At 44.7% G+C, this 27,784-nt stretch overlaps 2 protein-coding genes across 10 annotated transcripts in view; one reads left to right on the forward strand and one right to left on the reverse strand.

The window, feature by feature from the left end:
- Nucleotides 1–27,784, reverse strand: part of LOC135920355 (glycoprotein-N-acetylgalactosamine 3-beta-galactosyltransferase 1-like) — a 147,608-nt gene that overhangs the window by 101,612 nt on the left and 18,212 nt on the right. The window contains exon 1 of one of the 7 annotated variants that reach the window (XM_065454581.1): nt 21,735–21,791. The exons of 5 other annotated variants lie outside the window; for them this stretch is intronic. The gene's annotated coding sequence lies outside the window, so the exon portion shown is untranslated. Of the gene's footprint in view, nt 1–13,967; nt 14,013–21,734; nt 21,792–27,784 lie in introns of those variants that run through there. One more of the 7 variants, XM_065454602.1, reaches the window with a different exon arrangement.
- On the forward strand, nt 1,044–10,620 carry LOC135920340 (uncharacterized). 3 transcript variants are annotated; one of them, XR_010570222.2, is made up of 5 exons: nt 1,044–1,482; nt 3,743–3,879; nt 4,834–4,902; nt 5,960–6,040; nt 8,408–10,620. XR_010570222.2 is itself a non-coding variant. In XM_065454558.2 (5 exons), the coding sequence occupies exons 2-5, from the start codon at nt 3,827–3,829 to the stop codon at nt 8,713–8,715; spliced, it is 507 nt and encodes a 168-aa protein (XP_065310630.1). In that variant the 5' UTR covers nt 1,047–1,482; nt 3,743–3,826; the 3' UTR covers nt 8,716–10,620. The 3 variants fall into 3 exon arrangements, 2 of the variants coding, with proteins under 2 accessions (XP_065310630.1, XP_065310631.1); XM_065454558.2 differs by having other exon boundaries at nt 1,047–1,482; nt 3,743–3,875; XM_065454559.1 differs by lacking the exon at nt 1,044–1,482 and having other exon boundaries at nt 1,493–3,875.

Raw genomic sequence — 27,784 nt, forward strand, 5'->3', positions numbered from 1 at the left:
ACTTACTATACCAGTCGCATACTTGCTGGTAAGCGTCTTAGCTTTTTCCTGGAATGTGAGTCAATGTTTTAATGCGTAAGCATTTCTTGGCGGGCCCCCCAGCCCTGTCCCGCCGAAAGTGTAATGCATTGTATCGGGACAAAAATGCGTAATTTCGTAAGACATTTTATCGTTATCATAATGTAAATCTGGATGATTGGTACACTCTAAAAACTAGGAAGGGTATCGCAGGAGTGAAGCGGCCTGTTCACTCTTCAAAGCGTCGTTTTACTCTCACAAAATGTCGAGGAGAGTGAAATGCATTGTTCACTCTGTCACCAAGGAGAGAGTGAAATGTGCTTTTCACTCTCCCCTTCAGAGAGAGAGAGTAGAACTACTCTTGCGGCAATAGAGAACAAAACGTAGCGTAATCTTCTGCTTCAACTGTATAGGTGGCTGGCCCCGAACATGGCAATGTATCATTCATGCACGCTGAGCAAAGAACACATCGTTTTGCTTCTAAGATGATGATGCTGTGTGGTGTTTTGTGGCGCAAGGGCCAGGTGGGGCCAAAGAGCGCCATGACAAGTGGTAATGTTAACGATGTATTATGGAAGATGTGACTTGGCCGTAAAGCGGCCTAAAAATAGTCGCTGTAAAGTGCGTAAAATCTACGTGCTATAAAATTATGGCGATGACTAATGACGAATACTATGAACATTAAGATCCATCGTAAAGGAATGATGCATTGTTTCAAATATGCGAGATGTTAAATTGCTTACAGCACTACTGCCTCGCCAGAGCCCTTGAACCACAAGGGCCTAGAGGCATGTGCTATTCAAAATAATTATCGCAGCGGCATCCTCTGAAGAGAGGAAGCGCTACGAACGTGTGGGGCTAATAACATGCAACACAACATCTTTCAAAAAACCTAGGACGGCGTTGATGTCAAAGAGTGGTTCTGGGCCAAGTAACATAACAGGATGAAGGGGGATGTGGTGCCCGTATGCTAAGAGAAAATGTTTTTTTTTTCTTTCGGATTCGGCTTCCCGACACTCCAGTAGGACGTGGAGGACGGTCAGCCTCTCCCCGCATCTACCACAGGTTGGAGGCTCGTTTCCCGTGTGTAAGAAGTTATGTGTGCCAAAAGTGTGTCCTATTCTTAGACGGCAGAATAGGACATCTGTCCGGCGGGATTTTGTTACAGGAGGCCAGAAACCTAATTGTGGCTTTATTACATGCAGTTGCTTCTAAGAGAACAGACCGCCGCAGTTCAAAGGAACGCGTAGCGAGCGCTCTACTTTTTCACTCGGATTTGCTCCACCGCGCGCGCGCGCTCAAGATCGCGGAACAACACAGCGCCGGAGAAAGGTGATCCCTACAGCGAGCTGCACCGCCGCCGCGAAGGCCAGCCAAAGGAGATCGTATGTCAGCCATCTCGCGTCGCTACGAAAACACGACAGTCGTTCGTCATGCCTTGGATATAACAGCAAATCCTCCACGGTAAGTGAATTCTAACTTAGGTGCACATTCTACGTATATGTCATGCTATCGCCAGGAAGTCGTCGCTGCGCTTAGCCGACGCGATTGACAAAGGACTAGGCATACGCGCTGTGTCTCTCCATGTCAATCGAAAAAGCCAGTCGTCGCGATAACTGCATGTGATTTTATCACGTTGCCGTTGTCCGTAAGAGTTTTAAAGATCGCAAACGCTGCCAGAACTATGGTATGTTCAATAAGACGCCAGGCGAGAGGACGCTTAAAATGGTTCGTTCACCAGCCCGCGATTCCGAGCCTATGCGGAGCGTGATTAGCGTGCGTTTTGTTTGTTTGAATTTATTCAGTTTAGCAGTCTACTGTGTACGGAACGCTGTTGAACTAAGGAATCACATAACAGAAGGCGTCATTTTGCTGGCAGCATGCTTTTTTTATAAATAAACCGCGCGCTTGACGGTGTCTCGCGCAGGGGGAAACTGCGACCACTGAAGTTACGTGCAGCACCAGTGCTAGTTAGAAACTTTGCCGCAGGCATTCAGCTGCATGCTGCAAGAGGTCAGTTGGGCGCGTTATCTTGAACTTACTGAAAACGCATGAGGAATCCATGTTTTATGCTGCAAAAAGTATGAACCCCATATAAGCGATCTTGCGCGCGGCAGCTACAAGCGACGCGATGGAGATGGCTGTCGCGTTCGCTCGTCGCCTACAAGTCGTACTCCGTGCGAGCGACGATATTGAGCGACGCCTCCCCGGTGTTGCCGGCATGAGGGCTGCAATCACGCGTGACGCGTGCTTTAGTAATTTACGTTGATGTATTTTACTAAAAAAGTAGCATAAAATATTTCCGGAGGTCTTGCCGTAGGTTCTTATCCTTGCACGTATAAAAATTGAATCATTTGCTCGTTCCGCGCTACAATCGGTAGTATTTGAGCGATGTATGTAGTACATCTAGTTCCGGCTTCGTGCTATTGGCTAGTCGCTCATAGCACTTTCGGGCAACGAGCGATGATTTCTAGATTTCCAGAACCAAGCCATCTGTTCAAGCGACGGCCCGTTTTGTCGCGCATCGCCGTCGCGCACTAAATCGCTCTCACAGTGTTTATCCCTAAGACTGAACTGTTTTTGCTCATGTATTAAAATGGTGTGGTTATAGGTAGGTCTGGTTTTGTCTCCTGTTGCGGTTTTCGTGCATGGTGCGAAACTGAAAGGATGCTTACGTCTACGAACTCGGTGAATTGTCGAGCAGCTAGTTATGCATGGGCATCGAATATAACGGCTGCTGTGTGGAATTACAATTGCAAGGGCGCTTTGCATACGCTTATTGTTTTGGACATGCCTGTGCATTTGCTAATATGAGTTGGCGTGTCAGAGTTATGTCATATGAATAGCTAAATCAGCCTTCCTTTGGGGGTTACAAGCGTAATGTGTGCATTTTGCTATTGCATGGCAGATCAAAATGTGTTTATCGCTTTAATATTTTTAGTAGAGAAATAAAATATGAAAATAAAATGTTGCTTTAATTCCGTGTAACCAGTCTGTCGTACACAGAACAATAGGTTGGTGTAATAAACCAATAACTGCGGTTTAACTGCAACTTTTACATGCCTTCAAGAATCTAAAATGCTAGATTTCAAACTGCAGCAGTAGTCGGGTCTGTCAAAAATGAACTCCATTGTGCACCTCATACATGAAAATAAGTTCATGCTTTTTAGTAAGCTTAGATGCAGGCCGCAGTGAACTTTCTTGTTAGTATTGAAATGTGGGTAAGCTTGCCATAACAAGCCTCGTTGCCCTTTTTTATAGGAACATCCATATATCCATTGAACTGAAGGACAATATTTTCATCCCTACTGAGCATCATGTTTGCAGCTATAATCCTCAAATTATGGCTTCAGCAGTGGCACAACCAGGGATGGTGCGGGGGGCACACTGGGCACGTGCTTAGGATGTGTCACAAATGGTGTTTGCGATACACCAGGCTCATGGCAGACCTATGATGTCTGAAAATGACCAATATTCTATTCATTAGCAGGAGTATTTTAACATTCGTGCCGAACGAGGATGAACTGTCCGTTATTTCTTTTTTGTGTAAATCTAAAATTGAAGTTAATTTAGCAGTTGACTGTTGCAGTCATTTGGATGTTTTGCATGCATTTCACTAAGAAGACTAAGAGCTAAGACTTTCTTTTATTGCCATGGCCTTGACTGTCTTGATGTTGTTTTGCACCATGCCCTTGTGTTGACTTTTGCATATGATATTTTTCAGGCACCCGCTTTATATAACTCAAGAAGGCAGCTGCAAGGACACGAGGATGTGAAAGAGCCAGTGGAGCGTAGTGCAGAGGAGCCAATGCCAAAAAATCAAAATACATTGCCATGCAATTTGGACAAGAAAACTAGTATGTGGGTATATTGGGTGTACCATTTGACCAAATGTAACCAAAATCAAGATACAGTATGTTACACCAAGATGAAAATTCTCACGTGCTCCAGGCAGTCATCTTAACATGGTATACTTATGCAATGTCTCCGATTGGAAAGTCAAATCAAGTATGTTCTCTGGAGACAAACACATAGCAGCAAGTGTCATTGAAAAGTTAGAAATGTGTTTTAAAAAAGCTGATTAGTTCTGAGAAGTGACTGCTTTTTGTCTTGCCTCTCAACAGATACATCCATGTGATAAAAAAATAGTGGTACAATGAAATTGCGTATTTGCTTAGTGACATGATACATACTTGCAATGAGCACGGTGCCTGTGTTTACTATAAAGAGCAACAGCCCATGCTTGGTTAGGTTAGGCCCACTACAACATGCAGGCATGGGTGATTGGCGCTTTTTTTTATTTCTGTGTCGTAAGGTTTATTGACGTGCGTATAAGTGCAATGGCACGCAGTATGGCTAGTACAAAAAGGGGGGGGGGGGGAGGCAGATATATGTAGCTCACTGTACACGACACAGGGCAAAGGAAATCCGTTTTCAGCAACCATGTTAAATGCTATGTACGTAAATTTTACAACGCTACTCATTCGAAGTGCATACTGAAGAAAAGTTTTCCAGGGTACATAATTTAGTGCGTAATTTACACTAATTTTGCTCTAACCACTAGACATAATAATTTGAATATACTGCACGGAAAAACCTAGAGTGAATTAAATTGTGCGTCAGCTTCGTGTGTATAGATATAGTCTTTCCTATGCATTAGGTTTTTCACGTAATGCATTACCAGTTGACAGCCTATCTTACGTGTACTCTGTTTACATTACAGTTGTTTATTAGTTTACTCATTTGTTTTGCAACTTATGAAATGCCGGTGTATATATATTTTCAACATTTGACATAACCCTGTATGTTTTGTAGGGACAACCCAGGACGTGCATTTCTCAGCACCCAGTCAACTGCCAGAAGTGACTCGAACACAGGCCACCAGTAAGTGGACATCAGTTGGAATTTCACATTATGCAGTTGGCTGCTGCCTTGTACTGAGGCTTTTTTTTAATCAGATGGTGGTGTCGTTCTAATGTACATTTTGACCACAAAGGTGCGATCATGTCTCACAGAGGCATATATGGTTGCTATTCTCTGCGAGGGACGTGTTCTCGTGTTCGTGAAGCAGTTGTGTTTGGCAGTATTGTCGCCCAATGAGTCAGATATAAACACTGTAACTCGCCACTGCTGGGAAGTAGTTGCGAGAAACACAATATATTATGACGCTGTAAAGTTATTTCATTAATTCGAAGGAAAATTTTGCAGCAGGAAAAAAAGGTTGCTCTTCCAGGTAAACATGTCTTTTTCTCACAAGTTATCTAACCAAACCGTGAATGCGTGAAATTCATGACTTATGAATAGATTTTATTTCATCCTTTAGTAATGCTTCCAAAAGAGACTAGAAATAGCATGTGACTACCTCTCCAATCAGCAGATCATACACTTACAGTCATAAGTGGTAGTTCCATGCAGTCTCGCACTCTATATAACCTTTCCTTTCAGCAGCATTGTAACTGGCGGCTGCGTTTTCAGAAGGAGGAGTGCACTTGGCACTGTATATGTATGTGTGAATTCGGTTTTCTTTGTATGTGTCGGCTGACACAAACAGTGCAAAAATCAGTTGTACCATGAGGCTGATGACGCCTTCTGCTGCTAGAAATGCGGCACTTCATAATTTATAGTACTGCATGACATTTAAATCAAAGCTAGCACATAAGATGATCAAGAAAACTAACCGCTGTTATAACTGTTTTCCTCAAAGAAAGCTTGTCCTTTATGGACTGTGTTAATCTGAGCTCTCCACCGATGTTTCAGTAGTATCATCCCTTAGTGAGAGAGATTGGGGGCAATTAATCGTGTTAGTCTTTAAGTGGTGTCCTAATTATGTGTATTTGTTCCAACAAAGTTGTCTAGATTACTTTATTGTGTAGTGTAAAGCTTATGAAACCATCAGCAACTAGTGAGTTGCTAACATGCATGTGCATTTGTCACTATACAGGTGGCACTCGGCTGTACCACTGCAGTGCTGCGGAAATTGCCAGCACCAGCGGCTTTGCAACAGCTGTTTCACAGCATGTCGGTATGTGCTAATCTATAGTTTTGTTGGGATGAGTTAGTATTATAGACCACTGCTACTCTGTATTGTGACAGATCCATATGATAAGTGATGTAATGGGCACAGCGAAAACATGTGAATGTTTTACTATGCTACATAAAAAGGCTCTCCTTTTCGTCACTGGAGCAGGGGAGAAGAGCATGCAGGCACTCCTGAATGTACATATATTTCAAAACATGAGAGAGACATATATATATATATATATATATATATATATATATATATATATATATATATATATATATATATATATATATATATATATATACACACATACAATTAAACTAAAATCAGGGACATTCTATCTTTCATTTCGAATTGACTTGTACAGCGCAAAAATACAACACAGACCACAGAGAAGCCCGCATGTTAACAGGTATGATACACACAATAATTCAACAGGTTTGATACTTCAGGTGTGCTATTTTATGCAAGGGGGAAGGGAAAGGGGATAAAACCAGAAAAAAGAGTGGAGTGGAAAATAAAGGAATCCTGCCAAAAAGCATGAGAAACATTGTGCAGCCAGGATTGCCAGCAGGACATCTAAAAAGCACTGATAACATTACATACAGGGCAACCTTACATATTGTTTGTTTCAATAAACTCAGATCACATGCAGCCATTACTGCAATCAAGTTGTTTCATTATGTTATGAGGGAATGATGCGGGCCCAAAAAACTGTTTAGAGCTGAAGGTTTATGTTCCATGCTTGCCTCATTACCTGCTTTTTATCATATTATCAGCTGCTTATGTTAGGGACAAAAAGTAAGAGTACGAGCTTTTTCATAATTCGCCATTCCACACAGCATGTCTTTGTGACTATATGTACATGCAGATGATCCATAGATGAAAAATATTCAGTACAGTAGAATCTCATTACAAGATACACTTGGTTGTAAGAGACATCTGAAAAAGGTTTGGTTGGTTTGCCACATTAACAACACTGTACACAAGAGTCACCTTTGTTACTAACGACTTTTTAAGTATTCACTACTTCGAAGGGACACAATCCAGACACATTCACTTCATGCACCTTGTGTGCTCCGAAGGGCGTAAAGATCACGCAATCCTCACACAGGTCAAGTGTGCATGTCTCTTTAGCATGAACTAGAAAAGGAGGGAAACGAGGACAGTGCAGGGCAGAAAGTGTCGACAGTTGAAGCTGACGAGCGTCTAAGAGCACCTCAAAGGCACTGCGAGCAACAAGGCTTGCAAAGTGAAGTGTTTAACTTCCAGAAGTTAGGGAGGAAGCTAACACAATCTACAGTCACTAAAAAGCTGTGAATGTCTTCTTTAAAGGGCCCCTAAACCACCGAGGTTGAAATTCAGTTGCGGTGTTGCAGTTGTACATGTTAAGGCAACGAACACGTAGCCACGAGAATTTTTCAAAACGGTGCAGTAATAGTGGAGCTACGTGTTTGATTATCGAAAAGTAGTCCCCGCTCATTTTACTCTTTCATCTGGTACACGCCATCTGGACAGTATCGTCTTTTCCTCGCCTAGTACACCTCCAAATGTTACGGGACAGGCCATCACCAACGAGCTCTGTTGCTGCCGCGCAGGCCCGTCATCCTGCGAGGGGTGGCGCTAATGACCTTGCCAATACAATGGAACTGTATGGTGACTCTAGTTGAAGAGCCTCATAGGGAGACCCTTCCGTTGGCATTTCTGTTCTTTGCCCCCATTGGCTGCCCACAATGGCATCGCGAGCAACGCGACGAGGAAGGAGTGTGTATTTGCTTGCAGGCCTCGCCGGCAGTCGTACACTTTCGTTCGACCAATCGACAGCACTGGAAACTGGTGACATCATCAGAGACAGCCTGATGATGTCAGGACAAACTGGGGGGTGCAGGATAGGTCCAGACAGGCGCATGGGGTCGTTTTCGTCATATTGTGGTGCTCCCACAGTGCTACGCACTGTGGCGTTTGGCGTCGTCAATTGTGACGCCATTGTGATTTTGATGCGCATGTTTACTTGAAATGTTCAAAAAATGTCAAGTGGTTTAGGGGCCCTTCAAGCCACCCTGAGCAATTATTCCTTCAGATATATCTAAACATACTTTAGTGATGATGCATAATAAGCTGATCTAGTCTGGCTCCTCAGTGTTTTAAAATTTTTGGTTTCGAGAGACATGTTTCCCGTGCCTCTTGAGTATCTCTTCTAATGAGGCTTAACTGTAATGTACGCACACAATTGTGTAACTCCTCCTGCAAGTATTATTCCTTAAGCCTGGTCTCTGATGTGCAAAGCTTGTGGTTAAGTTTTGATGTCCGTACTTCTTAGAGCTATGTTTATTAATTCAGGCTGTTCTTATTGGTTCTTCGATGCAGGAGACAATGCCTACGAAATTATTGGCCCTGATGACGAGAGCTCTCAAGGGGCAAACGACATCTCTGTTGCAGAAGTGAGCCTGATACCACCTGAAGTTACCATGACAGGTGGCACGGCAGCAATAGATACAGAGACGGCCATGTCTACTGCAGCTGCAACAGTGTACGAGGCAAGCAGCAGTGTGTCAGCATCAGCAGCAGTGTCAGAAGGAACCGCACCAGGCCTGGTAGAGCAACATGTGTGCTATCACTGTGACTTTTTTTGTAGTGCATTTGCTCAACATACAAAAGCTTTTCACCATGACTGAGCCAGTGTTCTTGTGCAGCAAGTGCGAGACTAAGTTAGGTGTTATAACACAGTACAAGCATCACTTTAAAATATGCAAACATATTACAGTTGTTGCCTCCCCAGCCAGCCCACTTAGCGACAACAACGTGGAACACATGGTGGGACACACCTCTTCCCCATCAGAAGATAGTAGAGACTGTCAGTGTTGTTGCTAGATTAACTGGTCTTTGTAGGCAACTAGAAGGACAACACAGGTGTCATAAGATTGTTGTTTATGTTGTTGTTGAAGAGGTAAAAAAGAAGTTTGATGCAGCTGAAGTGCCAACTGATATTGAGCAAATCAAAAACAACCACCTGAGAAAGCAACACTATCGAAATTTGGGTATCTATGTGCCGCCAACTCTGGTAAAGATGGCATGGGACAGAAGTGTGATGAAAATCACACAGACACTGCTGTTCCATCACTGGTCACAGTGAGCACTGACTTGTAGGGCAAGAGAGTCAACTGAAACGAACATTATGGCATAGTGTCATGCTCCCATGTGACCACTTTCCATGTTATTTTGCATGATACAGCTCAACCTCCAGAAACGAGACTGCAACTTGTCTGTAAAAAGCTTTCACAAAAAATTATTCACAACACTATTAACACAGCAGTATTTTCTTTTTTTGTGGGTTCGAGGTTCCCGGGTGTCCATTAATGCAAAAATTGCGGAAAAAAAGAACATCTGTCGTACTTACACCTTTTTAACAAGTACGAGGGCGACAGAACTTTTCTAGTCGTGCATCTTCATCATACTATCAAGTTTTTAAATGCCTTATAATTATTATTACCAGTTATATCTGAGTGCATTGTATGCATTTAGCAGGTGTAAAATCAGGTCAGTTGGATCAGATGCCTTATCTCCAAGAGAGCCCTATATTCAAGAAATTTGAATTAAAATAGGTACGTTACAGATGCAGTCTTTCAGCACTTTATTGCGTGTGGTTGAAGCATTGCTCAATGCTTTTGTGGATGGCAGTTTCAACCGGCACAGCACTTGCGCTTTGGTCACGTGTCTTCAAAGCGGTGTTTACCATTTGTGTTGATCTGTTTGTGTATTCATAGAGCAAGTTTTTAATTTATTTTTTCCGCATTCTTGTGCTTGCACTAAGCTTGTATAAGGCAGTTACAAAATGGGCGTCACTATAACGAACTGTTCTGTTGAGCTTACACTTGCAAATAATAGTGTTCAGATGGCCGCACTTCCATGTAGGTGCACCGATAGCTTTGGGTATGTTCTCATGTTTGTATAAATCTTATATAAGCTAGTTACAAATTGTATGTCACTAAGCATTGTGATAATCTTTAAAGAACTGCTTGGTTGGTTGTACACTTGTGAATTAGTATTGAGGCGGTGGTATTTCCATGTAGGTGCACTGCTATCTTTCTGTGTGCTCACTTGTTTGTATTAAGCATACAAGGGAGTTACAGCATGTACGTCACTAAGCGCTGTGATATTTTTAAAGAACTGCTTTGTTGGTTTTACACCTGTGAGTAATAGTACTCGGGTGGCACTAGTCGTGTGTAGGTACACAGGGACCATTTGTATACATTATGCTCATGTAAAGCAGTTACAAAATGTATTTCACTAATCACCGTGATATTTTTTGAAGAATTGCTGTGATGGTTTTACACATGTGAATAATAGTGGTCAGGACACAGTACTCGTGATGTATAGTTGAATTTATACAGTGCCAAGACATGGGCTGTATACGTACCAAAAGAAATGTATGTCATTATATTGTTGTGTTTATTACTGTTTGGATTTTATTAAACTCTAATAACATTTTTTCTTGTATCTATTGAGGTATGGCAATTTGTCATGCAACCAAACTGAGGACCTGAACTTGTGTATACAAATAAACAGCTAATTTAAGAGTATACTGCTCATATTCCGCGAAACCAGTTTAACAAATCTTGTACTACAATGCTGGAAAAATGACAGAACTGACAGGGATGTACAGAAAGAGTTCTGCACTGGCTGAAGGACTGCCCCACACTGGAGTTGGTAATGTTGCGTTTATTGGAGTAGAACAGTAAGTGCACTTCTATTAAAAATGTGACAGTCAATGCAGAAACATAAGGCAGACGAGCAGATGTGGCACATTTTTTTCAGGGCCCTCCATGCCTACTACTGCATTTCTAGTCTTCCTGTGCTCTTCGTATAAGCCCCTGTTCAGCCAAGGTTTTTACTCCATGACAGTTGTTCTACTGGGTTCGTAGCAATATTGAAGAAAAAAATGCAATGGTTTTCAAGAACTTTCGAGGCCCCGACACAGTAACTTCAAGGACCTCGTGCGATTTGTTTTGTAGTTTGGACAGGCAATAACTTGTTCAACAACATCGTTAACTTTAATGCAAACAAAAGAAAACAAAACAAATCGCATTTCACTGATTTCAAACATTTGAACGACTGCTAATTTGCCTTTCACCGCCAATCACTAAACGCACACAAGGAAGCATTTCAAGAAAGCGCTCTAAAGTTTTTCTGCAATAGCACAATTAACTACTTGGACCTGCAACATTTGCAGTTTTTGAATACTGTCTGGTTTGACAGTGTATGTGATGTCATCTGTTGCCTCAGCTTTTCACCACCAAATAAGCAAGTCATTTGTAATTTCCTTTTATTGTGTCTGTAGCTCTCGATTTACTCATCACGGCTTTTCTTTGAATGCCTCAACTGTTGAGCTTCCTGCTTCTGCTCCTCCAAGTACATTTGTCGCCGGTTCCGTGTGCCTAAAACTGGTATCTGCAGCTCCTTTGTAATTTCAACTTTAAGGATGTCGCTTTCCTTCTATTACCTCCACAGACAATTCTCTGTGACATGCGAAGAGTGTCACAGAAGGGAAAAAGAAACGCTTGGCAATGTCTGCTAAGTCTAGCCAAGTGTACAAATTTAAGGACTTTCCAGTACTTCTAAAAATTCCAGGGTTTTCAATGCCTTCAAAATGGCATTTTAGAAATAAAGGGTTTTCAAGGATCGCTACAAACCCTGGATTCTAGCACCTAAATAATTTTACAAGCTTATTTTGGCATGGAGTTTGGAAATTCATGCTTTTTAGCTAACGCTGCACTATCTCTATACATGGAAGGCACGAGAGCGCATCATATTGGAGTAAAGAAAAATACTGAAAGCTTTTAATACCACTCTTTTTCTATGGAGCTTCGTATTGCCTAGTTAAGTTTACGAATGTGCCTGGTTTTGGTGGGCGTTTCTTCGACATTTTCTGTGAGAAGTAGATGACTAACCCCCATATTCAGAAATGCATCTTAATACAAAGCTCATGCTTGACTTTATATAAACGACGCCTGGTGCGAACGTCCCCAGAGGCTCACTGCCTTTCTTTTGGTGCGTTCACGGCTTGCGTCATTTAGATCAAGTCAAGCATGGGCTTCAAGTTATGATGCATTTCTGAATATGAGGGTAAGCGTGCGCAATTCCGGGCAACGCATTGTGCCATTGACACCGAGAGGAAACTGGGAAAACAAAGTTAACGCCCTATGCTCCTAAACTTTTGCCTACCTGTGGTGTGCGTGTATCATGCAAGAAGGAACAGCGCAAACACCAGGACGAAAAAAAGCATCAACCACACCAGTGCTTCGTGGTGTGGTCCATGTTTTTGCGTCGTCCTTGCGTTGCGCTGTTTCTTCTAAAATGCTCAACCAACTAGCCGACAAGTCCATCCTGTGCATATATATTGAACACACGTATGAATGTAGATGGTCTTCGAAGCTTTTAGAACGAGCACTGCCACAGGATACGAGCAGTGCACGCGTAACAAGTGGACACATTAGTCATTTAAACATGCGTGCCAATGCATGTGACGCGGCTGTCGGCATAAGCAGTCTCCAAATGCTGGAATGCATGCTCTTCAAAACGCTAACGATCCGCTGCTAATGCAGGACAACAGCTCACAGCGGACTGAACCGAACTCTAAACTAATGCACTTGAAAAGAACGCCTACACGGCAGCGTGAGGCACGTCGAAATGCCTGGTACTGGCGTCGCAGTTAACCACATACAAATGAAGCTGGCGGAAAAAATAAACAGAAATGCTCACCAGTATACGCGCGACTTAAATTCACATACGTGGATGGTTGGCACGATACTTTGTATCTGCGCATTTTCGGAGAACATATAATGCATGGACTGGAAAAGCACTCGATCATGAGCTGAACGGCACATTTGTTATTTTCCTGGGGTGACGACAAGCCATGAATAGTTCTCACGTCATCGTCTACGTTGTATTCCTTCGTTAGTCGTAGCAAGGAACGGAAATGATGCAAACGCAAACGTATTTCAGTACACAACAGCACAGCACACTGCAGAGAAACTCCACCCACCGCAGCAGATTCCTCAAATACATTTGTTATATATATAACCTCTAAAACAACACGACTGCGCGTGGTGGCGTTGTGGTGTAATGGTTAGGTTGTGTGCTTTGAATTGTGTAGATGCGAGTGTACGCGGGTTCGAATCCACGTGATGTATCCAGCAATGTGGTTTTCTATAACTATGTGAATCCCTCGAGTATTGTGTTCTAATAAGATTATGTGTCTCCTGATTGTGAAATGTGCGAAGATAATTGCGGATTAAATGGTAATTCGCTTTTTTTTTCTCCGCAGTGGCGTTCGGGACGCATACGCATAGGCCGATTCCGAGCAGTCACGCCTCATGGTAGGCAGCAAATAGCCAGGAAAAAATGACGTTAAAATCCTGCATAACATTGCTCACGCCTATTCTGAAGGTCGCTTGGAATTGGGCCACTGAGTCTGAGGAGCCGCCTAGGGAACGGTGTATCAGCGACCCTAATTTGATCTGATTTCCTGCCTGCATGCGTGGCCAGGACTTCGCTAAGAGGGTATTGGGAAGAGTACTAGCACTCTTTTTGGGGGAGTAGAAGTACTCGGTCTGGTGGAGTGCCATTACCCCTACGGTGAGAGTATTACCACTCTGCGGAAGAGTACTAGCACTCCCTGTGGGAAGAGTATTATCACTCTGCAGAAGAGTAGTAGCAATCCCTTGCGGTGGAGTAACAAAACTCTGTCAACAGGAGTTGACCTACTCTCTCTCAAAGAGGGTCGATCTACTCTCGAAAAGAGAGTGAAATATGGGACAAGCCGCTACTCCCTCAAAGGGAGTGCCCGGCACTCCCTTAGTTTTTAGAGTGTAGCTTTTAAGCGATAAGGAACAATTTAAAGCAAAAAATAAAAATAAAAAGAGAATACCCATAGAGATGCAGAGGGCTCCTTAAAAGATTCTCCAGGAAGCTTCTAGTAGGCGTGGGCCAATTGAAATTTGGAGATGGACTAACTTGAAATTTGTGGGTGGGCCAAATTGGCGTCTCTGGAAATGCTCTTCGATTCGTCCATGCATTTCTCAGTGACCGATGTGTCCAAGTTAAGCTCGGAAGTGTAATGAGTGACAAACGACGAATTTCCCTCGGCGTCCCACAAGGAAGTGTCCTGTCTCCCTTGCTTTTTAACGTTGCCATGGCCAGCCTCCCAGATGCCCTGAAAGTAGGTCGGACGGCAGTTAAAATGTCCATCTACGCAGATGACATCTGCATTTGGATCTCGGGGTACCAACACAAACGTTTGGCCCGGATAGCCCAGGCCGCAATCTCCACTATCGATCGCCACTTATCGACGCTTGGCCTGTCTTTATCAGCAGAAAAATCTGCCTTCATGCTTTTCCCGGGAGTGAGACGCAAGTCAACACGTCTGACGCTGAATATCAGAGGGCATACAATTCTTCGTGCAACTCATGTTCGATTCCTGGGCGTTACCATCGACAACAAGGTACTTTGGTGTGGTGCGGTCGAAAGTGTTGTGGCTGCATCAGTGCAAAGAATCAATGCACTTCGTCGATTGGCAGGTGTACTTTGGGGAAACAATCCTATATCCATGCTTAAACTGAACGCTGCACTGATAACAAGCCGCATTCTCTATCAGCTCCCTCTGATATCACCGTCATCGAGTCAATTCGAGCGCTTGGAGGCAGTGCAGAGAAAGGGACTTCGCTTGGCGATGGGAGTTCAAACGGCGGCTTCAAACAAGAAAGTCACTAATGAGGCAGAGTCTCTCCCACTCCGCCTCTTGGCATCTCAGGCCTTGCTGACGCAGCTATTACGGCTGGGCGAGTCACGTGCAGGCACGGCGCTTCTCCGGCGGCTAAGAGCAAGAACTCGCTCATATTTTCATGCGGCGCTGAACACCTTCCGATTTTTAGGATTGGAATGGCCTAAACAACGCCGCCTTGACCCGCCGTGGTCTTTTCCGGACGTTACCTGCAGCCTTAATGTACCCCACCTACGACGAAACGCACCATTTCAACTGCCGAAGCTAAGTTTCATGTGCTGAACCACTTGAGCACTGTGTTTCAAAGCCACCTACAAGTATACTCAGATGGTTCGGTGTGCGCACAAACAGATAGCTGTGCAGCGGCATTCTGCATACCATCCCTTGATGTGTCATGGTCTGGCCGACTGGATCGCGTAGTTTCCTCTACAACAGTAAAAAGCGCCGCCATCACTGCGGCTTTGCGGAAACTACGGGCCTTTTCTGCACGTGATGTCGTGGTGCTGACGGATTCCAAGTCAGCATTACAGAGATTACATCGGGGCCTACCTCTAGAGAAATTTACAAGGCAGTCTCTGGCACTGATTGACGACCCAACGAGCAAAGGATTTAGCATAAGGTTTCAGTGGATTCCATCACACGTAGGAATTGATGGAAAGGAGGAAGCTGACGCCCTTGCACGCCTAGCGCTGACAGGTGTCCCAAAAGTGAAAGCTCCAAAACCTTTTCAAAACTCTAAGGGTGCAATCCGCCTTCACTTTAGAGAGATGCACAAGAATTCACACGAACCCTGTGTGACTCATGGATTTACACGCGAACAAGCGACGCTTTTATACCGCATCAGGACCGACTCCGCGTACACCCCAGCTTGGTTATTCAAGACTGGGCTTCGCGCTTCCCCACTCTGTGCTTTCTGTGGTGACATTGGCGACATCGAACATTTCATTTGGCTATGCCCCCAGTTTGACACAGAAAGAAAAGCGATGGTCGACAAGCTACAAAAAAGCGGTCTCACGCACAGGACCTTTGAGGACGTTGTTTTCCCCGGAGGGCCCGCGGCATTCAGGAAGAGAGCGCAACGACTGCTGATAGCCTTCCTGCAAGACACGGGGCTCATCGCCAGCTGGTGACACACCCCTGATCTCAACTCGACGGAGGATCAGGCGGAACAATTGCCGGCTATGTATGCCAGGCTAACCCCGCCTGCTTCAACATCACCACCACCACCACCACCACCACCACCACCACCACCACCACCACCTTGAAATGTGGGGTGGACCCACTTGAAATCTGGGGGATGGCCAGCTTAAATTTTAGGGGTGCATCAAATTGAAATTTGGGGGTGGGACAACTCAAATATTGGGGTGAGTCAATTTGAATTTTGCACGTGAGCCAACTTAAATTTAGAAGTGGGTCAACTTGAAGTTTTTTCTTTTTAGGGGGGGGGGGGCGTTGTGGCCCAACTGAAATTTGGGGTTGGGCCTACTTAAATTTCAGGGTAGGCCTATTTGAAATTTGGGTTGCCACAACCGAAATGTAATGCTGGGCCAACTTGAAATTTGGGGTGGACCTATCTAGATTTAGGGATGGGCCAACTCGACATTTGGATGTGGACCAACTAGAGATTTTGGGGTAGCCCAAAGTCAAACTGAACGCTGCTGAGCATCCTTCGAGTTATGCACACCTCGCGGGCTAGCGAGCGCGTTGAGACGCTTGACGCGTTTTCATTTGGGCTTACCGAGGCGCAATCAGGCTTTGGCTTGACCCCCAGATGAGATTTTCGACGATTGCCGACATTGCTCGCCGCTATCGTTGCGATTGAGCCGGCATTATTTTTCACGGTCACTACTACGTGACAGTATTTTGAACACAAATTTTTTCAGTGATACTTTGGACGCCTAATTCTTACATAGTTGGCTGTGCAATGAGCTACCAAAAAAATGAAATGGTACGACAGTTTTTGATATGATATGGCATTGTCGTGCAAGTGTTTGCAATGCGAGCTTGCAGACAGACGACGCGCGAGCGATGATGTCGATATTTTATGCACTATTGTTACTTCAAAAATAAGAACAAACCGTTGCGGCAGGCGTATATTCATTAGCCAAACGTGTTTTTTATATCTAAAAGCGCACACAGAACATTAACTTATTGTTTCAAGCTTAGTCTACAGCAGGCTGTTTTAGGCCGGACTTTGACGGATCAAGACAAAATAGTCCAGCAACAGTGCGCCGCAGCCGAGGAGTGAGCTTCGGCGCGCGTCAGAGCTTCTGTCCTGTGGTTGCGTGCCCTTTTCCTCCTACCGACGCGAAGCGAAGCGTTCGCTTGTCGGCGCGCGCAGAAGCTTTCCGACGCGTGCCAGTGGTTGGGGCATAAGGCGAAAGCCTTAAGTGGCTCGTTGCAATGGCTCATGCCCTAGAAAAGCGGCGTCTAATCCAGTGAAGCAAAAAATATCATCACCTAGAATGGCTCAGACCCCCGTAAGTAAGCAAAGATGCAATGGCTGAATATGAATTAAGAAAGAAAGAAAGAAAGAAAGAAAGAAAGAAAGAAAGAAAGAAAGAAAGAAAGAAAGAAAGAAAGACGGATAGAAAGAGACAACGAAAGAAATAACGAAAGAACCTTTAGGTAGTGCATTAGGTGCTCGCATATGACGTTGAGGAGATCGACGTATACAGTGCCATACGTTTAGTTCACACTGCGTTTCATTAAGTCTCGCAAGAAGACTGACCCCTCCGATCGGATAGCTTAATTCATTACCACGTGGGCAGCATGCTTTCGGATTAACGTGTTACATGAGTGTAACATGCTGCCGAACTTTTTTCTGTGCCCACTGCCTGCAGTACGGCTTCCACTTTCTGAATGTCACCTATCCACTGGCCCACATATAAACCTTCACGCTCATGCAAATGGTGAAACTGCTTGTGTAACTCTTTTGTATGTTTTCTTCTTTTAAAATGAGAATATAGATGATTATTCATCAAAACTTTTGCAGGTTTGCAGGTTAGCAGTTTGAAGGTTTTGCACTACGTGCAATTCCTGCAAGTGTGCTTTTCCACACACATTCTTCGACGCAACCAAGATGGCGGGCCTCGGACTAAAATCGTAATTAAAGTCTCTGCATGCGATTCATTGATACCAAATATTCCTGGCACCGTCCATTCCTCGCACCGCCCAATGCAATGGCTCTGCAACGTGCGTCTCTGCTTTCATAGCGCTACTAAGAGGAACGCAGCCATCTTGGTAACAGAATGTTAGCTCTGTGAGAAATTCTGCTTACGGACACTTGCATATTGTATTTCATCCTGTAGTTGACTGAACCAACATTTCTTCTTTTTTTTAAGCGTGTGGAGTTGGTGGTACGTTATTTTCATACCCATTACATCACGCATACGTCTTGTGCTCTCAAAGTGTGTTATGTGGGTTCTGTTTATTCCTATTTGTACCGTACTCGGCTCAGTAAATACCCGGACGTAAGTCAGCACTTGTGTGAGTGCTTCCCCAAGTTTATTCACAATGAAAATATTACAGCGCAGAAAAATAAAGACAAGCACGTTAGGACACGTTATATCCGTTACTCTGCAGTACTCACGTACGGGGCAGAAACCTGGAGGCTTACGAAAAGGGTTCTACTTAAATCGAGAACGACGCAACTAGCTATGGAAAGAAGAATTATAGGTATAACGTTAAGGGATAAGAAAAAAGCAGATTGGGTGAGGGAACAAACGCGAGTTAATGACATCTTAGTTGAAATCAAGAAAAATAAATGGGCATGGGCAGGACATGTAATGAGGAGCGAACATAACCAATGGTCATTAAGGGTTTCGAACTGGATTCCAAGGGAAGGGAAGCGTAGCAGGGGACGGCAGAAAGTTAGGTGGGCCGATGAGATTAAGAAGTTTGCATGGACAACATGGCCACAATTAGTACATGACCGGGGTAGCTGGAGAGATATGGGAGAGGCCTTTGCCCTGCAGTGGGCGTAACCAGGCTGCTGATGATGATATCCGGCAACGACAGGGAGCGAGGAAATAGCCCAACTGTACGATCCTGGCACAAGGCACCAATGTGCATATCCACATGCCGCGGGCATGCACACCACACCTCCGGGAGCCCTGCCCAGATAGTCTGGCCTTCGCAGTGACCGGCACGCTGACTTGGCCGAGTGAAATCCAAGTGCCATGACTGTCATTACCAAGCCTTGCTGGACTTACTGCACGATGCGGGGTTGCGTTGATATTTCACAATGTTTACAGCGAAGCAGTCAAGGGGGGTTCCGCAGTCGTCGTTCTCTTGCGGCGGTGCACTCGGCGTCAAGGAGCAGCAAGCAACGCAACCTGCGTCGAAACCCCGAATTTACGACGTAATTATCAGTGATTACAAAATGAAGATTACATCGCACCCACCTCACCCGAATATTTTTGGTGCTGTCTATTCTGGCCAGTAATCCGTAATTTTCGTTCCTAACGTCGCGCTTTACCGGAACCACGTTGCGGCCCACCAAGACGTGCGGTGGCGACAGCTGACAGCGTAGTTCGGCAACGCACCCTCGGTGGGAACCCCCGAAGCGGCCGTGTGCGCGACCAGGGCGTCGGCGATGAATAGTCATTAAGAACCGAAAGGAAATAGAACCCTAGTACTTACACCTCGTACAAAGCTGTGAGCACCCCCTCGTGTTCAGCTGTGTTGTCTTTGCTTTATCCGTGTCTCTGATTGGCGTACAACTGCGAAAGTTTCTTCTTAATGCTTAAGCATTAGGAGTATCAAAGAGGAAGAAAGTGTATATGTGGGACGCTGGTCACGTGGTGGAAGTAAAGACGGGATGGGCGAGCTTAAAAGAGTATGTATGTATGTATGTATGTATGTATGTATGTATGTATGTATGTATGTATGTATGTATGTATGTATGTATGTATGTATGTATGTATGTATGTATGTATGTATGTATGTATGTATGTATGTATGTATGTATGTATGTATGTATGTATGTATGTATGTATAGTGCAACTGACGGTAGTCTGCTCCGAATCACCGTCAGTTGCATTTCGCTCCTCTAAGAGGCAGCACGTGCGCCGAGTGAGCTCCTGAACAACACTTTGCAATGCGTTGAACGCAGTTTAAAGCACATATCCGGGACCTCAAAGAAATGCGAGGTAATGCTCACGCATTTCTCTCGCATTTACCACTAAATTGCCACTGATTTTTTTTATTATGGCTCAAGGAGGTCTTTCTCGAAATATTGAAAAAAAAAAAGATACCTCAGCAGCAAAGAGCCTAACAAGGAAGAAGAGAACGAAACTAATATTACTGATGTTCTGAAAACTTTATATGAAATTCTTTTCCCTTTCGTGCTTCATCAGCAATACGAGCAACCAAGCATCATGAAGTGCACTCCGTTACTTCGTCGTCATACTCTGTTAAGAAGTGTTCCGATGGAGAGCAGAACAATATCGTTAATATTTTCGACATTTTACTAACCGCTGATGAATGCAGTGTTCTGCGTCGTGGTCTCAATTCTTGTTCAGCTACAGGCACACAAAGTGAATTTCAACTGCTGCAAGATTTAGATAATTTCGCCCGTAATCTACGCTTACGCGAATACTTCAATGACCGGTCAATTCAAGCTATCCGAAAAACGCGTTACCTTCTGGCAAGTACTCGGTCCCTCCTTCACAACGCGGTAGAAGCTTGGAGATGTATATCAAAGCAGTGCAGCGAGACCTTCTGCAATTGTATCGAAAACAAGCACCCTTCCGCCGTAATTTGTCCGCCAGCGAAATGAAAGCACTAGATACCCTGTCCTCTCGCAGCGACATCGTCATTAAGCCTGCTGACAAAAGTGGTGCCGTTGTCATAATGAACATAATGATACCGCAGAGGCCCACAAACAAACAGCAGACGCGACGTTTTATAAACGCCTTGATCATGACCCCACTGAACAATACAAATCTCTGGTCAAAAGCAGGGTGCATGATCTCGTCAAAAATACAAATGTGCGTGCCAATGCAATTCATTCTCTCATTCCACTAAGTCCTGTTGCCGGTAGCTTTTACCTTTTACCTAAAATACATAAGATAACCAACCTTGGTCGTCCCATCATTTCCGGTATAGGTACAGTCACAGAAAATCTGTCCAGCTACGTAGCTTCCTTCACTAGTAATATCCCAGCTACATTTCCGTCTTACGTAAGAGATACTACCAACTTTCTGTCAGATATAATCGATCTTAATATTCCTCAAGGCTCTCTTTTGGTTACACTCGATGTAACATCCTTATATACCAACATTCCGCATGCAGATGGGATCAGGGCAGTTGTCAATTCCTACGAAGCAGCATTACCCAAGAAACTAATCGATAGCAACACATTGGCCACTTTGCTGGCACTTATTTTAGAACTAAACAACTTCAAATCTCAAGGTCAACACTATGTCAAAGTTAGTGAAACGTCAATAGTACGCGGATGGGTGAGCTGTAAAATAAATTTTTGCGAACATGAGCGCTAAAACCTTTGAAATGCAAGCGTTACATTGACGATGTTTTTATGATTTGGTCGCATGGTCAACAGCAGGTACTTTCCTTCATTTCTGATTTTAACAATGCCCATCCATCCATATCATTTTCTCACACGTATTCTGCATCTACTATTAACTTCCTTGACGTCAGCGTTTCAGTGCTAAATGATAAACTATGTACTGTCCTATCCAAAAAGCCAACATACCGATATCAATATTTAAACTTCGATAGTAACCACGTTAAACATTGCAAGACTAGCATTCCTTATAGTCAGGCCTTACGTTTCAAAAAATATAGTCAAACAAAATTAGCCACCACAACTAATCGAGGACACAATAAAACGCGCTGACATGCATGACCACAGGTCGCTTCTGTCCACTGCGAAGAAACCGACTCACTCACCCCAGACGAAATCTTGTCCTAACCCATTCTGCGTCAGTCCCGCTTGTTTCAGATGTACTGCAGAAGCACCAAAATATCCTAATGCAAAGTGAATGCCTCAAAGACATCTTCGCTGAACCGCCTAAAGTAGTACACCGTAGAGCACGAAATATTCAAGATATATACTACCATCATCATCTAAGAATGACAGCCCGGACGCCATCGGAAGCCATCCTTGCCAAAAACCGCGATGGAAAGTATGCCCATACATGTATACATCGCAGCAGGTCACTAGTACGGCTTCAAACTTTCATTTAAAAATCAAAGGCCATTTCCACTGCGACACTAAAAACGTAATATATATGCTGGAATGTACACTTTGCGAGAAACAGTACCACGGACAAACAGAAGGGCATTTTAGATTGCGCTTTAACAACCACAAATCACACACTAATACGCTGCCCAACCTGGCAATCTCAAAACGCGCACCGCTAGAAAAATGATAAACTAATGGAAATGAAAGTGAATGAAATTTAGTTTATCATTTCGTTATTTCATTAATTAAGCACAAATAATTTCCGCCATGTTGTTCTTGGTGTCAGTGTTCGTTGGCTTATGCTATGACTATATATCATCATCATCAGCTTGGTTACGCCCACTGCAAGGCAAAGGCCTCTCCCATACTTCTCCAACTACCCCGGTATATATATATATATATATATATATATATATATATATATATATATATATATATATATATATATATATATATATATATATATATATATATATATATATATATATATATAACACTTCCATTTGCATTCGTAAGTTGTCGATTACACAGAAACACACACACACGCACTTCGAAGGCCATCGTAAGTAAAATAAAGACCGCCAAAGTGGGCTTTTCCCCACATAGCCGCTTACTGCGGCAAAGCCAGCTCATGTGATCGTTCGCAGCCTTACGTACACTCGCACTCACAGAACACTTTTCACGGGTGGGACTGCCAAAAGTCATGTTGGAGCACTTTTTGGAGCTAATAAAATTGCATTTTGGAGCACTTTGGAGAAGACAAAAGTGCATTTTGGAGCAGCTTGGTGTACACTAAATTTCGTTTTCAAGCAGTTTGGAGCTGGCGAACATAAATTTTGGTGGAATATGAAATGTGGCAGCGCACTTCGAGAGCACGACCAAAGAGAATAAACCAACACGAGCGTTATACTGCAACTGCCTTAAGCAACGTCTTAAGCTCAACTTTGGGGCAGATTGCTGTGATATTGAAACCATCTAATGCACGCGAATTTTGGTAATAATGTCCGCAGATATTTAATTAGTGATAGCAATCACGAAAAGGTGCATTCTGCAATAGAAGTCCGAAATTTAGAAAAGTAGCCCGATACATTTTTTATAAATAATTATTTAATGTCTCGACAGTGCGGGTGAAGTGCACGGAAATGCGCTTCACCAAAAGAGCGTACGAAGACGCCAGAGTTATGAACTGACGTGGTTCATTATTGCGACAGCAATTATATATGGACAATGTAGGCGCACATATGCCGACGTCGCCGTGCTGTCCCGCATAAGTCCAATGTCGCCGCGTGCCGCATGCTGCATGTGCGAGTGAAAGCGTGCGAGGGTCGGCGGCTTAATCTCGCGCGCGCAAGGGAGGGAAGCGGGGAGAAAGCGCGCCGTCTTCAGTCGCGCGCAACACACAAGGGAATGGGGGGGCTCGGCTGCTGCGTGTGGCGCGGTCTCGAAAGCTCTGGGGACAGTGCGCCTAGTGCTGGCGGCTTCGTGTGCGGCGCCTTCGCCGCTTAGCTCGCGTTGAAGCGAAAGGCAGCACGAAGGCGAATTCGTCCGCTGCTGCTGCGGCGCTTCCTCGCTCCAGCATTTCGACGGCGAGTGCGCGTGGTGATCGAGTGTGACGTATTCACGTTTGCTTGTAACAGCAAGCTTGTTAATTTAGTTATCTAGTAGTAAGCGCCTTTCGCGCGAATCTATGGCTTCTTTTGACAGCCATTTTTGCATAACACATCACGGCGATTCCAAAGCACCTAATGCTTAACTTTCTGGTATAACGCAAAAATAGTCCAATCTGTCCTTATTCGAAATCTGTCATTAGCCCTACTTGATAGGTCAGAATGGCTCAGGCCTCGCACACATGGGCACAAAGACAGATTGGAATTATCTGCGATGTTATACCGGCCTAGGTGACAGAGACGCCCGCCCCCTAAACCCGATGCCGCGCACGCCTCCCTAAATCTACTTCGTTCGCGGCGCCCTCAGTCTACTTTTTCCCTTGCTTTGCGCCTCAGCTAGGGAGCACCGCGGCTTGCCTGCTCAGCCGTATTCTAGTGTACTCCGAACCCTGCCGGCCCGACCCTGGTCGTTCAAGAGAGCAGCGACGACAGCCGGTCACTTGCCGGAAGCGTCGAAAAGTCGGGTGTTATAAGCGCGACAATTGCGAGAAACTGCAGTGCGCCGCCGCACGGTGTGCTCAATGTGAACGACTGCGCCCTTTTTCGGAGAACGAATCCGCTCGCCGTTCGCAGCCGAAGCACGGCCTGCAGAAGCCGTTCCGGCGCAGCGTGGCGCAATTCCGGTCAATTTTCTGCGTTTGGCGCAGGAGTCCCAACCCGGAGACGCGCGTCGACATTGACGCACGACTCGCCGCTCGAGGCACTTTGCGTGCATTCGCGGGCTTTTCATTCACGCTCGGAAAAACACTTTTACCTAGCACATGTTGGGCAACAGAAAGCTGTATCGAGTTTTTCATGTTGCATTTTCTCATCGAGACTTTTCAACTGATTGTACTATTCGATAAGTTCATTATTTATTCATCAATTAAGACTAACTATCTAATTAGGCGGATTGAAAAAAAAAACAATCTGAGTATCTCCAAGCAATGGGGAACAATATTACCTTGGTCCTGTCCAGCTACGTGGCATTCGAATATTTTTAAACTGTGTCTAAAGTTAACTGCGGCACCCTGCATACAACACGAAGAAACTATTCACAGGACTGAACGAACATACTAACATACTTGTTTGGTGCACTGAGGGCTAAGTGTTTCGTCTGACCAAACGTACATTCATTCACTAAATGCTGTTGAAATATGTACCTGTCCCTGCATCCGACAAATACTACACTATTCGCTTTATGCATATCACATTCCAGAAGCTTCTATCGCTGTAAAATGCACAGTATCCTTGTAAAGCAAGTATTGGAAGAATACGTCCTGTTAAGTTTAATCAGCGAAAGACTTGTTTCGCTAACGGTTCAATTAATCCCAAAAACGGTATGAGCTGCAGGAATAGACGCGTAGCTAAATCTTAAGAGAAAGATAGGCAGCTCCTATATAAATACAAGGAAACGATGAAATCTTGCTCGGTATTCAGCGCAGGAATTTAACAAAAGTACTTCTATTTAAACGAAGAAGCTTTAATAATACCGACCTCTTGGGATACTTCTTTTTATTTCAGCTATCGATTACGTTTACACAAACTGGAAAGAAATATTTTCAACGAAGCATCTCGTTTGCAACTGAGCAACTCAGCAATAAGAAACGATACTACAATTCCGTAAACCGCATCGACTGGGACGCCTGTCACGGACAAAAGCAGTGAATTGTGTGTACCTACCTCAATTATACCACTAATTTTAAAACAGAGCTATTGGAAAACTCACGTAAACGATAAAACAAATTCACGCAAGCTGCAAAGTTATATATTAGTCCAACTTAAAAGACTTAAGGCGTAAAGTTTACGAGATTACGTTATATGTTTTTTGCAGCAGCATTGCAGTTGGGAACATTCAAGTTCGTTTTTTTCTTCGAAACCTGTCAATGTACCGAAACATTTGCGAAAACATGCACTTATGGCCGCAACCGAAAATTCTACTTGCCTTAGTCGATAGAATTCAGCTTTACACTTTTAAGAGTGCAATGAATTCCATTCACGCTAGCGAACCCGACGAGCGTGGTAGCCAGTCGCAACGTACCGCCGTTGTAGCCGCGGGGCGGCCCAGTTCCAGCGGAGTCGCCCGCTGGCCGTGCGGACAGCCGCGACGACCGCGTTGTTCGCGCGGACCGACGCTCGCGCAGCAGCTTCCGAAGCGATGGCTTCCGCGCGCGAGCGACGGGCGTCCGGGCTCCGCGATGTCTGCGACGTCAAGCGACGAGGCGGCGATCTCGCCCTGCTTGCGAGTCGCGGCTTCTTTTCTTTTTTTTCCCCGACCGGACGCCAACTACGCCGCGAGATCCTGCTTGTCGCCGTAATAGTCCCCGAGGAAAGCGGAACTATGCTCGCGCCGGCCGTCGTCGGTGCAGCGAGCGCAGTCTCGGAACACGACGGAACCTGCGGTGGGGGGTGCACGCTGCAACGGCCTCGCATGCGCGTGATAACGTCGGCCCCTTCCACGAGGGGGGCCCGACCGGCAACACGGCTGAGAAGCGCGGCAGCCGTTTGTGCGCTAAAACCAGTGGTCTTCCACCCCTCCCGCCTCTACACCCCCAAACATTACGTTCGACCTTCCAACGAGCTTTCGCCAGCCTGCGTGACGCAGCTATGCCTGGTCTCGGAAGAGGAATAAACGCTGGCTCCCGATAGTCTTCGTCATCAATTATTTTCCCGGTGAAGTTGGCTAAGTCTTCCAGAGCTCTGCAAATTATCAGGCAGCGATCCATCTCTTTCCGGGAGGCGGGAGGGGTGCAAGTATCTTGTTTGCGCGTTTTTCTTTTCATGTGTCACGCGGCTGTGCATTCCCAGCAATTGTGTACGTTATCGGGGTATGCTCCACGTATCGGATCATTTGGACAGATATTGTAGTTCATAGAAATAATGCTCGCAGTTTTCTGTGAAAGGTAAGTACAATAATGCACCTCGTCGCCAGCTGGGAATATATCGACATCGGTGCTTATCCGCATACACTGGCACAGGCACAGCGGTTTACGATTACCTGCACGCTCTTATGTTTGCTATTTTTGAAAATCTTATTTCTGCATTCCCATATCAGAGCGTCGACCAACTCACTTTATTCTATAAAACCGTCACCTTTTTTTTAGGGGTGTGTGAATACTGACTTTAATAAGCAAATCCAATACTATGATCGAATAGCATTAAACCTATAGATCTAACCAGGCCGACACGACCCGATAATTATTTCGTTAAATCTAGAGCTTCTTAGTACCAACATTCACCCTCTGCAAAACACACACCGCCACTCTGGATCACATCGTCTGAGGACGCAGCGGCTACCCTCCTCCACCAGACCTCCTATAGGACAGTCACCGTCGAGTGAAGCCCGGTGCAGAACCCCGGCGACGTCCAGCCTGGACGCCCAGCTCCGGGCCATCAAACGCTCTGAAGAGGTGGCGACCAGGCGCGACCTGACAGTCATCTCCTCGTGGGAAACCAGTGGTTTTCCGAAATGAAGTTCTTTACTACTACTACATCGGAAACACTTAGAATGCTCATGCGAATCAATGTACATTCACTCGAGAGCTAAGGAAGGCGTAATATATGCGCACTCATTGCAGACAGCAAGCCCGTTATGCGCGTATAGTGTTATTTCATGGGAGAGCCTAATTTTAGTAAGACGTCAATGGCGCCCGTCACCTGAACGAAACACAGCATATCTATATTTTCCAGATATTACACATATTGTTCCAAACCTTCGGTAGATCTGGCGAGACGTTCACTTCGATTCATCAAAGTTTTCAGCGCATTCTGATCTACGAATTTACGTTGGGGAATCGAAATTACTTCGTTCAATCGAAAATTCCCTTCAACTGAGTTTTATTAAATCGAGCTTCTACTGGAGTTTCAAAAAGAGTTTGCATACCTTTCAATTAGTGAAGTTGTTTGTAGTGGACTGTTAAACAAAATCACCTGATAACCCGGATTTTTTTTCTCCGTCAGTGCAAACAAACGCCAAGGTATACATGCAGCGACATGGCTGCATTGCCTTTTTTAGGGTCTGCAGAAACATAGGTTAATGTGTCAGTTTCAAATTCACCAGCACGCGAGTTTGCTGCTATCGTTCCCTCAAAGTTACTGGAGAGAACAAT

Source organism: Dermacentor albipictus, chromosome 1, assembly GCF_038994185.2.
Source record: "Dermacentor albipictus isolate Rhodes 1998 colony chromosome 1, USDA_Dalb.pri_finalv2, whole genome shotgun sequence".
Taxonomy (NCBI): Eukaryota; Metazoa; Arthropoda; class Arachnida; order Ixodida; family Ixodidae; genus Dermacentor; species Dermacentor albipictus.

Excerpts from the sequence above, each read along its gene's own strand:
- LOC135920340 (XM_065454558.2), top strand. The coding sequence starts at position 3,827 with ATGCCAAAAAATCAAAATACATTGCCATGCAATTTGGACAAGAAAACT. Across the intron at positions 4,903-5,959 it reads GACTCGAACACAGGCCACCA|GTGGCACTCGGCTGTACCAC; the intron begins GTAAGTGGACAT and ends GTCACTATACAG. Across the intron at positions 6,041-8,407 it reads AGCTGTTTCACAGCATGTCG|GAGACAATGCCTACGAAATT; the intron begins GTATGTGCTAAT and ends TCTTCGATGCAG.